This window comes from Bos grunniens, chromosome 5 (genome assembly GCF_055505025.1).
Source record: "Bos grunniens cultivar Pamir isolate PY7600 chromosome 5, Bosgru_T2T1.0, whole genome shotgun sequence".
Classification (NCBI taxonomy): domain Eukaryota; kingdom Metazoa; phylum Chordata; class Mammalia; order Artiodactyla; family Bovidae; genus Bos; species Bos grunniens.
This window is the reverse complement of record NC_141169.1, coordinates 115,698,766-115,711,666: the sequence shown is the minus strand read 5'-3', so window position 1 is coordinate 115,711,666 and position 12,901 is coordinate 115,698,766. Positions and strand designations below refer to the sequence as shown.

The 12,901-nt window shown below is 48.0% G+C and overlaps 1 protein-coding gene across 7 annotated transcripts in view; it reads left to right on the top strand.

The window, feature by feature from the left end:
• The window catches only part of EFCAB6 (EF-hand calcium binding domain 6), a 252,808-nt gene that overhangs the window by 129,315 nt on the left and 110,592 nt on the right, over positions 1-12,901 (top strand). For 6 of the 7 annotated variants that reach the window (XR_015164616.1, XM_086403190.1, XM_086403191.1 and 3 more), the window contains 2 exons: positions 3,124-3,297; positions 5,377-5,545. Coding sequence is in view for 6 of the 7 variants with exons in the window: in XM_086403190.1 (XP_086259316.1) it covers positions 3,124-3,297; positions 5,377-5,545 (343 nt within the window). In the remaining variant the exon portion in view is untranslated. The remainder of the gene's footprint in view (positions 1-3,123; positions 3,298-5,376; positions 5,546-12,901) is intronic. The other variant, XM_086403194.1, reaches the window with a different exon arrangement.

Below are 12,901 nucleotides of genomic sequence, written 5' to 3'. Positions count from 1 at the left end.
GGTCCAGCAGCAGAGGAGGCCGAGAAGCTTGGGGCGATGGGACCGGATGGGGGTGCCTGAGGCTAAGGGGGCAGGGGGCCAGCAAGGTCAGAGGTCACAAAGGAAGCAAGTGGGGTGAGCAGTTAGGTGGGGGGAGACCCAGCAGGTCCTCGGGAGGTGTGTGGAGCAGAGAGGGCAGGGTCAGGGAGGGAGTCAGCTGGCTTCACAGACAGGCTCTGGCGTGCCTGCGGGCTGGGAAAAGCGGGAGACTGCAGCCAGCATCTGCAGAGGAGAAGCAGATGGAGCCAGGGAGGGAAGAGGGGTTATGGGATGCTGACCTAGGAGTCGCCTCTCCAGACTTCTCAACTTAGGGGGAGGCGAGATCGGTTGCTGAGGGGGGAGCTCGCCGGTGGAAAAGGAGGCTTGGGAGTTGTTAAATGTTTGCAGCGGCTTCCAGGGGCCAGCAGAGGGGAACCTCTTGAGGTCTCCATTTACTTGTCCCTAAAAGGAGGGTGTCGCCCAACGACATTCATGTTCTACCTGAGTACACTTTATTTTCTTTATATCAACTCCTCTTTTTCTGAAGTATATTAATTAAAAAAAAAAAAAAGGCTTTTCTTACATGTTAAAACAGCATCACTCGCTGTAAAGAGGTTACACTAAGTCTGCCTTTCATGAAAACAGTATGATTAAATCCTAATGAGATGTCTCTATCTGCCAAAGGCTCTAAGCAGAAGGCTTGCTATTGCTTTGTTAAAATGTAGGTTAATAAACAGAAAAAAATATGAGTTATGTTTGATACCACTTGAAGTAAAAGAAATGCAAATTTGCAAACGCGTGGAAAGAGCAGAAAAGAGGAGAAGGTGGTTCTCGCGTGTGTGCTGGTGGGTGTGTAAATGACAACGCCTCTTTGGAAAGCAGTTTGGTGTAACAAGGGGCTTTCCTGGTGGCTCAGATGGTGAAGAATCTGTCTGCAATGTGGGGGACCTGGGTTTGATCCCTGGGTGGGAAAGATCCCTGGAGAAGGGAATGGCTGCCCACTGCAGAATTCTTACTTGGAGAATCCCATGGACAGAGGAGTCTGGCAGGCCCCATTCTATGGGCTTGCAAAGAGTTAGACACGACGGAGTGACTGACACTTTGACTTTTTCACTTTGGTGTGATAAGAACCACCCCCCGCCCACTTTGTTGCTGTGGTTCTTCTAGAAATACGTACCATGAGTACATGTGGAGGTTCAGGGTGTGTTTGGAAAACCACTGGCTGAACAGCCAGGAGTGTGGGTTGGGGTGGGGTGGGCAGGAGGTGAGGATGAACCCAAGCTTCTGGCTCAAGCACCTGGGGACTCAGGATCGTCATCTGAGCTGGGGGAGGCTGAGGGGGACAGTTTCTGGGGATAGAAATCAGAAGTTTCATTTTAGACATGTTAACTTGGAAAGGAGATTGGTGGACATCTCACCACCCAGAGTGGCAGGACACTCCGTTCGCCCCCTTCTCCACCTTCCCCTGACCCCACCTCCCGGGTACTCCCCACCTGTCGCCCAGCTGCACTTTTCATGGCTCCTGTCATTTGTTTATGCTTATTACCTGTGCCACCTCCCGAGGACATAACACGTGGAGACTGCCTCTTCCGGCTGAAGCCCCAGTACCTAGGAGTGGAAGGGTGCCTGGCTCACGGACAGGGCGAGGAAATGAATGAATGAATGGGTGAACTTTAGTGGGGTGATCATGCAGGCACCTGGATTTTTGAGATGGAAGCCTTTCTATCCCTTCTCCATTGTGTAACCAGTCTGTCTAAACTACAAAGTGAAGTTGCTCAGTCGTGTCCGACTCTTTGCGACCCCATGGACTGTAGCCTACGAGGCTCCTCTGTCCATGGGATTTTCCAGGCAAGAGTACTGGAGTGGGTTTCCATTTCTTTCTCCAGGGGATCTTCCCAACCCAGGGATCGAACCCGGGTCTCCTGCATTGCAGGGGCAGATGCTTTACCATCTGAGCTACCAAGGAAGTCCTATAGAGATGATCACATTAAAACCCTGCTTGAAGCACTTGGGTGTCCTCTTGCCATTAGGAAAACACCAGCTGCTTTAATAGAATGTGGCTTCCCAGCCCCTCAGGATCCTCAAGCCCCTCTGGAACTCGGGCTCTGTAGCCAGAAGGCCTGGGTTCAAATCCCAGCTCGGCCCTGAACAAGCTGTGAACTTGGGCAAGTGCTGAGATGAGAGCTGTGGTGAGGACCAAATGAGGTGGTAGACACAAAGCCTGCCACCCAGGGCCAAGCGCACGGGGAGCTCTCATTTGCTGCAGCCGTTCCCGCAGGTCCTAGCTCAGCAAGGCTGATGCTGAGCTCTCTGTTGTGTCCGGGTTTTCAGATGATCTGTTCCCTCCTTTCAGAACGAGCACTTCCCCAGCCTCTTGCAGCTCCGTGAGGTGGGCTTGCTCTGCATTGGGAGCATGGAGTCTTAACCACTGGACCACCAGGGAAGTCTCAAACTAACCCATATTTAAATAATACAATTGGAAGAAATCCATCAAGTGTATACATCTCTGTGAACCCATCACAAGCTGTCAATCCAGACACTAAACTTCTTCATCGTCCTTAAAGCTTCCTTGTGCCCTTTGCAATCCCTCTCTTCCACCCACCTGGCACCATATCACTGCAGATGACTTGGCATTTCTAGGATTCTCTGTAAATGCAAGCCTACAAGATGCCAGGTTTTATTCACCAAGCATAATGTCTGTGCGGCTCACTCACGCTGTTGTGTGTATCCACAGTTGGTTCTTGGTCATTGCAGAGTAGGCTTCTGTTTTATGGCCTTCCCCAGCCTTGTGGATCCACTCATCTACGGATGGGCTTTTGGTTTGTTCCTAGTTTTTGCTCTTACAATGAAAGCCACAGGTATTATACAAGTCTTTGTGCAGACATACGTTTTTATTTGCGGCCACGTGCCTATGGGTGGGATAGCTAGATCCTCTGATGAGTATACATTCGGTTGCCCCACAGTCTTCCAAAGTGGGAGCACCACCTCGCACTCCACCAGCCATGGAGGAGACCTGTAGCCACTCACCTCCTTGCCGACACTTGGTAGGCTCTGTCTTATTTCAGCTGTTCTAATGGGCGTGTTCTAATTATTTTTAAAATTCAGACTCTGCAGTAAGTTTCAGGATATTGCTTCAGGAAGAATCCTTTACAAGAAACTTTTGGCATGCCTAGGAATTAATCGCCCACCCACTGTCTCTCCAGTTTCCATGCCAAAGGGTCAACTGTTAAATGAACATCTTCAAAAAGAGGAGCAGCCACTGCCAGACCATTCTGAGAGGTAAAACAAAACGAAAGCATGTATTAAAACCACGGTGCCTACTGCAGGATATGTTAGTTGCTCAGTCGTGTCCAACTCTTTGCAACCCCGTGGACAGTAGTCCACTGGACTGAGCCAGTCTCTTCTGTCTGTGGAATTCTACTGCAAGGTAGACAGTAAATATTTGTTGACCAAAATGGGTATTTAAGTATTTTGGGATTTAATTAAGAAAGATGGCAAATGATGAATACAGTGATTAGAGTCAGGGTGTTTTAGAGCAAGCAGAGGTCTTAGGACCATGCTGCGCTGACTTACTAATTCTAGGACTGAAAGCGCTGAGGCCTGAGAGGAGGTCTGGGGCTGGCCTCACATTATTTGGGCTTCCGAGGTGGCGCTAGAGGTGAAGAAGCCCCTGCCTGGGTCGGGACGATACCCTGGAGGAGGAAACGGCAGCCCACTCCAGTGGAATCCCACGCACAGAGGAGCTGGCAGGCTACAGTCCATAGGGTCTCAGAGAGTTGGACACAAATGAAAGTGACTTTGCGTGCTCAGGTTATTCACAAACTTAGTGGACACCCTGAGGGAAGGACCCAGGACGTTCAGCTCCCAAACAACCCATCTGCCACTCAACTATTACCTCCCTGCAGTCACACTTACTTTTTTCCAGAGTTGTAGCTTCCTTACTGCTTATAATATTTATTGCAAAATATACTCATAACACTGGTTAACATTTTCTAACATGAATGATAGAATTACTTAAATGATTGCCAGATAGAATCGTAACAGTAAAACATACTTAGTAAATCCATTAAAAGTCAGACTGATGAATATTCTCGCCCTTCATTTTGAAAAATATAGGTTTAGTCTAATGAAAAGATATTATTGTAACTTGCTTGTTCTATAGCTTGTAATAAATCCATAAGGAAAGGTAAAATGTAGAACTAATCGGCCGACTTCACTTTGTCATATCCCCTTTAAAAAATTCTCAAGTGTAGAGCAATGGGAATATTTTAATGCTAAGGTGATGAAATTTGAATATCTGGGCACTTTAATAGTAGCTGCTTTATAGATGAGTAGAAAGATGGTATTTTAAGAGAAAGGTAAAAGGTTCTATGAAGAGCTACGTCTGCCTCCCAAAAAAAGCAGTGAGAGAAGTGCTGGCAATTTAACATTTCATCAAACGTGGGCATTCCTGGAGAGCTCTTAGAGCCGACAGAAGCAGCAGGTGAGGGGTCCAAGTCCATTCTCAGGACCATCTCATGGCCATCAAAACGAGGTCTGGGAGACTGCAGGAGGGCTGGAGAGTAATTATCCTTCAAAGACACGTAGATTGTCACACTCAGACACAGAGCACACCGCATAAGATCTGTATTATATAAATTAAATTGATTTTGCGAATCAACTTGGATCAATTGTGGACATCCCTTCCTTCCCATGGCTGTCTGATGATCTTTGATTTGGGGACCATGAAACAGCCTGTTTAATTTAAGGCTGTGTAGCAAGGCTCTGACTTTGCATTTTCCCAGTTCACTAAAGTATCCTTTCTCAGCCGTGTCTTCCCACTCACACACCAGATTCAGCCAGCTCAAAGCACAGCTGAAAACCTCAGGGGTGACGCCAGCCCCTGCCCCAAAGCTCCCCACCCGGGCCTGATGCCTTGTGCTGGGACCTCAGCCACGGAGGGGGAGCTTTTCCTGACACAGTGAGACAGAGTACTGGCCTGGCTCTGAAGCTACGAGCCACGGGCGTGTAGACGTCCCCAAGTCACTCCCTTGACCTCAGCGTCTGTCTGCTCATTTGTGAAAAGGGGATGGAAAACCCCCGTGTTGTCCTGGGTTGAACCATAAGTGGGTGAGGTCTGTAGCAGGGGTCCCCAACCTCCAGGACCTCATGCCTGGTGATCTGAGGTGGAGCTGATGTAATAACAATAGAAGTGAAGTGCACAATAGGTGCAGTGAGCTTAAATCACCCCCAAAGCATCCCTCCCCCATTCCATGGAAAAACTGTCCTCCACAAAACCGGTCCGTGGTACCAAGAAAGGTTGGGGGCTGCTGGCTTACAGAAAGCACGCTGCTGCACCTTGCCTGCTTGTGATTTTAGAGCCACGCCCGCTGAGAGCCAAGGTGCCGTGACCAGGAACATGACCAAGGATGAAGTCATTGAAAAGCTCAAAAGCTGTATACGGCAGCAGGACCCAGCATTCAGAAAACGATTTCTCGACTTCACCAAGGAGCCTAATGGCAAAATTCACACACATGACTTCAAGAAGGTAGGAGAGTAAGGTTTCTCTGCGTTTCTTCGTTTCCTGAAGGAACTTCAGTTGTCTTACTGTGCTTGCTACCAGGCTCTAAAGGCACAAGCATTAAGTTTTTTTTCAGTCAGGGTTTACTCCAGGGCAAAACGGATTCATTTCTAGGCATCTTCCGACAATGTAAAAGGATTCTTCTGGCCAAAAATGTCCTTGGCAACTTTCTTCAGAATATGCTTCTGATGTGAATGCGGCTGGGTTTTGATAGTTAACCTTTCAAAACAAAGAGTTCATCGGTGCTTTCCTTGGCCATCACTGAGGACCCGGCTCCGTGTGCGAGGTGGGGCGGTGAGGGGCGGGGCGGGGCTGCTCAGGCCCCTCCCCAGCCCTGCCAGCGAGGGGTTCCCGGGATGCTGTGATAACAGAGCTGCAGTTTGTGCCTCAAGAAAGTGAGGGAAAAAAAAAAACTGGCAGTGAAAATGGGAAGCTCAGAGTGCTGATTTGCATGTGCTTATGGGAACTGGTAAGGTTCGTGCCAGAAAGAACTCACTTTGAAGGGTTCTGCACAGACTTCTCCGGAATGAATTTGAACAATTGCTTAAAATTCCTATTATGATCCCCCTAGTTCATCATCTGCAGCTATTTTTAAGGGAAACCTTGCCTCTAATACGTAGTAGTGTCCGTGTGGACACCTTCAGAAGAAGGCAGTGAAATATATTTCCAATAAGAGAAATAATCATATTAGCAGCTGCAGTTTATCTAGTGCCTGCCCCCATGCCAAGTGCTGAAATGGGCTCTGTCCGAATCTCATTTCCAAGCTTCTCATCGGCAGCAGTGTGGAGGGTGGGTGGAGGAGGGGGCCGGCTAGTGGGGGAAGGGGGAAGGGATTAGATGGCTGTGGAAACAGTCCAGACCTCCCCTTCCCCAAGCAAGAGACACAGAAGTGGAGGATCTATGTTTGTGCGCCTAAGGGGCCCAGTGAGGAGACATGGGGCTAACGGGTAAGGGAGAGGAAAGAGTCAAGGATGGTTCCGCGAGTTCTGGCTGGGGGGACCAGGAACTGGTAACCAGCCATTGCCGGCTGACAAGAGCAGCTTCGGTGGGTAAATGGGCAGGAATCATGGAACTCTCCCAGGGCCTGGTCCCGGGTTCCACCCCGAATCACCTGGCAAATGGGGCCTCTTTGTGTTTGACTCTGATTCTTTTTTTTTTTTTTAATTAAAATTTTTGATTTTTGTTTGTGCTGGGTCTTCGTTGCTGCGCGGGCTTTTCTCTGATTATAGCAAGTAGCTGCTCTCCAGTTGCGGTGCGTGGGCTTCTCATTGCGCTGGCTCCTCTTGTTGTGGAGCACAGGCTTTAGGCTGCATGGACTCCAACAGTTGCAGCTCGCAGGCTGCAGAGCACAGGATCACTTGTGGTGCTCAGGCTTAGTTGCCGCATGGCCATGGCGTGCAGGATCTTCCTGGACCAGGGATCCAACCTAGGTCCCCTGCGTTGGCAGGTGGGTTCTCAACCACCAGGCCTGCAGGAAAGCCCCTGCTTCATTTCTTTATTCTGCCTGTTTATCTTCCTCCAGTAAAAACACATGCTCCAAAGGTAGACGTTTTTATCTCTTTTGGACAGGGATGCATCCCAGTACTTGGCATGCGGTAGGGCCCAGAGGACATTTGCTGGATGAACAGGTGAACCTGAAGAGTTAACTAGAATCCCCAGGGGAGCCTGAAGGGCCACCACCTGCGGAGTGAGGCAAGCAGGTGCTTCAGAAGCCAGTAGGGATTCCTAAACATGAGGCTGGTTCCCCTCTCCACCTGGCGAACCCACCCTGGCCCCCTTCTCTGCCCCCTGCCCGTCTCTGCTTTCCGGCCAAGCGGAGGGGCAGCTGCAGCTCTGCTCTTGCTTCCCGGTGGCGCCGGCATGCTCCTCCCCTCCCTGGTTGCTGGCTTCCTGGAGACACGCCAGTGGGCGGCAGTGGGTGCGGAAGAAAACAGAAAACACCAGAGGATGGAGATGCAGGGAGAGAAGCCTGTTGTTTCAGGAGACTTAACAACCGGTTCACGGTGAACACAATTAGGGAAGTATTCTACTGGCTTCCCTCCTAGTGACTTGTTGGGTTTAACCTTTGAAAACCTCCTGTCGTGACCAGCCGTTTAACTTGAAGATCAATAATCGTGGAGTGACTTTCCACCATCTGCTGGGGACCCAGATTTCAACTCTAGAGGCTGGTAACCTCAAAGCGTTATGTAAATGTACATTTTCATTGTTAAATTATTTACCGATGAGAGTGATTCTACCACTGGTGAAGTCAGAGCTGGGAAAATCATGGGCTTATACTGTAGAAAGAAACCAGAATTTAGATTGGACATAATGCAAGGCATCCAGATGTTAAAGGTTTGGGAATACCCAACTTCAGTGGCAAGGAAACCTTTGAAACCAACTCGGCAGAGAGCTTTAAGTGTTAATGATGACTAATTCTGTAATGGGAATAATAGCAATGATAATAACCATGATGATAATGCTAACCGTCGCTAGAATAGTGATGGTATCGCTACACTGACTGAGCACTTACTGCCTCTGCCAGTGTGCAGGCACTGGGGGTGTTGCTTGACAAGCACTATTTGTAACTGCCACAGGAGCCCCATGAGATATAGATCACATTATACCCACTTCACAGATGAGGAGACCAAAGCTTAGGACTTAAGATCATGGCTCAGCGTGGTTCAGCTGGTAAGCCATTCAGACACTCGAATTTGAATCCATGCCAGTCTGTATCAGCCTCAGACCCTTGCTGGGAGTGATACTGGCCTGGTGGGTGTCATACAGGCTGTGTGTGTGTGTGCTTATTAACTCAGTCATGTCCGACTCTTTGCGGCCCCATGGACTGGGGCCCTCCAGGCTCCTCTGTCCATGGGATTTTCCAGGCAAGAACACAGGAGTGGGTAGCTATTCCCTTCTCCAGGGGATCTTCTTGACTCGGCATTGAACCTGGGTTTACCACATTGCAGACAGATTCTTTACCTTCTGAGCCACCAGGGAAGCCCATACAGGCTAGCTGGGCACAATCGATGGCAGCTTTGAGCTTGGATCTGGCCTCAGAGTGTGGTAAGGACAGTACTTTTAATAAGAATGACCTTCACTGCTTCCTACCAGTCTGGTTGTGGGGAGGCAATGTTCTTGCCCTCTCTTCCCCCAGATCTCTGTCTTACCAGTTAGTAGGGCAGTGGCTGCATAGTCTCAAGCCCAGGGCATTGGGAGTGAAGCTCTAAGTCCTGTATACCCACTTGCCCAGTTCTGTGTCCATGTACTTGTTCATCCTTTGAACACAGGCAGCGCTTTGTCGTTGGCTTGAATACCTTGCAAACCATCACTTGTAAAAATCACTACAGATAGTGACTGCAGCCATGAAATTAAAAGACGCTTGCTCCTTGGAAGAAAAGCTGTGACCAACCTAGACAGCATATTCAAAAGCAGAGACATTACTTTGCCGACAAAGGTTCCATCTAGTCAAAGGTATGGTTTTTCCAGTAGTCACGTACGGATGTGAGAGTTTAGAACATAAAGAAAGCTGAGTGCCAAAGAATTGATGTTTTTGAACTGTGGTGTTGGAGAAGACTCTTGAGAGTCCCTTGGACTGCAAGGAGATCCAACCAGTCCATCCTAAAGGAGATCAGTCCTGGGTGTTCATTGGAAGGACTGATGCTGAAGCTGAAACTCCAATACTTTGACCACCTGATGCGAAGAACCGACTCACTGGAAAAGACCCTGATGCTGGGAAAGATTGAAGGCAGGAGGAGAAGGGGACGACAGAGGGTGAGATGGTTGGATGGCATCACTGATACAATGGACGTGAGTCTGAGCAACCTCCAGGAGTTGGTGATGGACAGGGAAGCCTGGCATGCTGCAGTCCATGGGGTCACAAAGAGTCGGACACGACCAAGTGACTGAACTGAACTGAATACCTTGCACTCTAAATTAGAAGTCTGATTTATTCTTAGCAGCCATCACCTTCCCTATGGTTAGAGGCAGGAGGTGATGGGCTATACAGGTCCTCTTAGGAGAGACCCATGAGAACAGAATCCAGAGCCAGGTGGGAGCTGACAGGTCACTGCGTCCCTGCATGGTCATCACTGAGACTGTTATTGTTTTCACCTCCCGGGTCAGGCGGCTTTTGTCTGTTATGCAAACTCTTATTTGTTAACTGGTAATTGAACTTTCCCCCTTTTCTGTCTTGAGTGTTGGAGATATCAGAGTTTCTGGTTAGTGTAAGATAACCAGGGACCCCACACTGAGTTGAGAGCCCTGATAGAGGCAGAGCTACTGGGCTTTTCATGAACTCAGTGTGTTTTTCATGGTCAAGTATGCAATTTCCACTGTGGGAGGGAAAAGGACTGTTCTTTCTGGAATTGTACTAGCCTGGTCTTTGTGTTTCACATCAAGCATTAAATCATTGTTCACAACAACCCTATGACACATATTCTGTCTCTCAGGAAACCCCCCTCTTCTGCTTCGTTGCTCTGGCCTCTGCACCACAAATCCTGTGACTTCCATGTGTTTTCAAATGTGCCAATTTATTTAAATAATGAGTCAAGAACTTGTTGCAGAAAACCATTTTTGAATTTTAGGATGATCTAGAATCTTTATATTCCTTCTCTGGATACATTTCCCCCCTTTCCATATCCTTCTTTGCTGAATTAGCAGCAAACCCCCAAAACAGTAGCTTAAATTTTTAAAGTGGCTGTTTTTCTCCTGTAAGAGAGGAGTCCGAGGTTGTTGCCATAGGGTCAGTGCAGCCACTCTACATTGTCTTCAGAAAGCCAGGTTGCTTCTAGCTTCTTACTCTTCCAGTCTTATCCTCATGTATACAAGATAGCTGCTGGAGCACCAGCGATCACACACATGTTTCAGGCATAAAGAAAGGAAAAAGGGAAGGGCAAAGGCTTGAGCCAGAGAAGTCTTTCTTTCTTAAAGGGCTTTTTTGGAAGCTCTTCAAACTTAACATTTTGTTATAATGTATCATAAGCTTCCACTTACATGCACACTTTTTGGCTGGGTACATTACTACCTCCAGAAAAAGCAAGGTCCTGCTCCTATGGGAGAAGGAGAGAATACACATTAGGCAGGCAAATACAACAGTCTCTGCCATCCTTTCTCTTGGTAAATGTTGTGAGGGTGCCTGTTCCACACTTGCAATAGGACTAAGCCACATGGAGACATGGATAAAGCAGAAGCTTCATTGCTTGGGACTAGTGACCCACGGGGAACATAAAGTGACTAAACACCCAAGGACACATAAGTCAAGATTAGTCTAATTGAGTAATTAGACTAATTGAGCTATTCCATCCATCAGGAATTTGAGGGCAGCTCTACAATTCTGGTTCCCTGTAATTGGCTGTTCCTAATGGGAAATTGTTATTCTTCATCCTCAGTAAATACACTGAACATTGTTCAGCACGCTGTTATTCTTAGTCCTGTTTCTGGAGTCCCAGCAGAGGCCCCGGCAACAGACACAGGCTGCAGAGCTCATCAGCCAACACACACAGAGCCCCCAAGACGTGGATTAGGGAAGCCAGAGTCTGTAACAGCCCAGCCCATTGTCCCAGATTCTTAGCAGCCTTGGCCCTTTACTTCTGCACCTTCCTGAAGGCAAAGATATCTCACCTTGCTTAGCAGGAGGTGAGCTTTCTCACTTCCTCCTAGCAGAGTACTTTAAGCCCTCTGGGTGCTGGTCACACTCACATATCTGGGGAACAGGCACCCACCCCACTCACTGCCATCAATTCCTAATCCCACACAGTCTTCTCCATCTAGGGACAGGGACCCTGGTTAAACCAAGCCCCACAAACACCCTTGAGCATCTCTTGGCTGTTCCTTACCACTTCCTAATCTTACACATGTTTCAAGGAGGTGAACCAGTTGTGTGTTGGAGGTCCCTCACATCTTCAGTTTTGTTGCTCCAAGCTCCACACACCCATCAAAAGTCTATATTTATTTCTCTATCTTCCAGCAATAATTCTCTTGACAGATGCCAAACCTAGAGCCTCTCGGCACCTGGCCATGCCCAAACTGGCCAGTTCTCCAGGGCCGGGCAGCTGCAGACCCTCAGTGTCGATGGACCGCACCTCTAGGGCTTCGTTTTTGTCTCTGTGTTCTCAGGGTCTTCCTCCCTGTCGGGCCTTTGTCTCCTAAGTGTGGAGATTTGGATCGTCCTTTTTTAAGTTTTCAGTTCAGGTCATTAGAGTCCAGCCCTGGCCTGTTGCAGAGATCAGCACATGTCTGGAAGGGGGAGCCAGACATGCTCTGAGCCTGCCCCCTCCAACTTCACCACTCCAGCACCATGTTACTAGTGAACGCTCTGCTGGAGTGGCTCTCCGTCTGGCCCAAACCTATTTCTCAGTCCAAAGTCCACTCCCAGAGGCGTCAGCTGTTCCCAGGGGAAATGCAATTGCCTCCCCTCAGTTTGACACTGAAAGTGTGAAAGTGAAAGTCGCTAAGTCCTGTCTGGCTCTGAATACTGGTGTGGGTAGCCTTTGCCTTCTCCAGGGGATCTTCCCAACCCAGAGATCGAACCCAGGTCTCCCGCATTGCGGGCAGATTCTTTACCAGCTGAGCCACAAGGGAAGCCCAAGAATACTGCAGTGGGTAGCCTTTCCCTTCTCCAGGGGGTCTTCCCAACTCAGAGATCGAACCCAGGTCTCCCACATTGCAGGCTGATTCTTTACCAGCTGAGCTATCAGGGAAGCCCTTGACATTGAAAGGTGAGTCCTTTCCACCTTGGGATTTTGGTCCCTTGAAACCTCATGGCTTTTGCAGCTTTCTGATGCCTTTTTGTTATTTTTACTCGATTTTTTCTAATTGTTTTCGTTGGGAATATTTGCTTGCTGTGAATTGCTTGATCCTACCCAAATGCAGAAGTTGAGATCTGTCAGTTTTCTCTTTTCAAAGTAACAACTTTATTTGACTTTTTTTTTTTCTCTTATATAATTTGTTTTATATTTCTTTATTTCTGCTGTTACCTCCATTATTTTCTTCCTTTTACCTGCTAGGGATTTAATTTGCTTTTCTTTTTCTAATTTCTTGAGATAGAATGTTAGATCATTGCTTTCCAGCCTTTCTCTCTCTAATATATGAACTGATGGCTATCCATTGTCCTCTAGGTGCAGTCTTAGCCGCGTGGTACAGGTTTCAGTATACTGTGTTTTCATTGTCATTCGGTTCAACATGTTTTATAATTTCTGTTGTGATTTCTTCTTTTTTTCCAATTGTTTACTGTTTAATTTCCACACAGTTGATATTTTCTAGTTTATCTCTTATTATTGATTTTAAAATTGATTCCATTGTGATCAGAGAATAGATTTTAAAGTCCACATGCATCGAACCTAT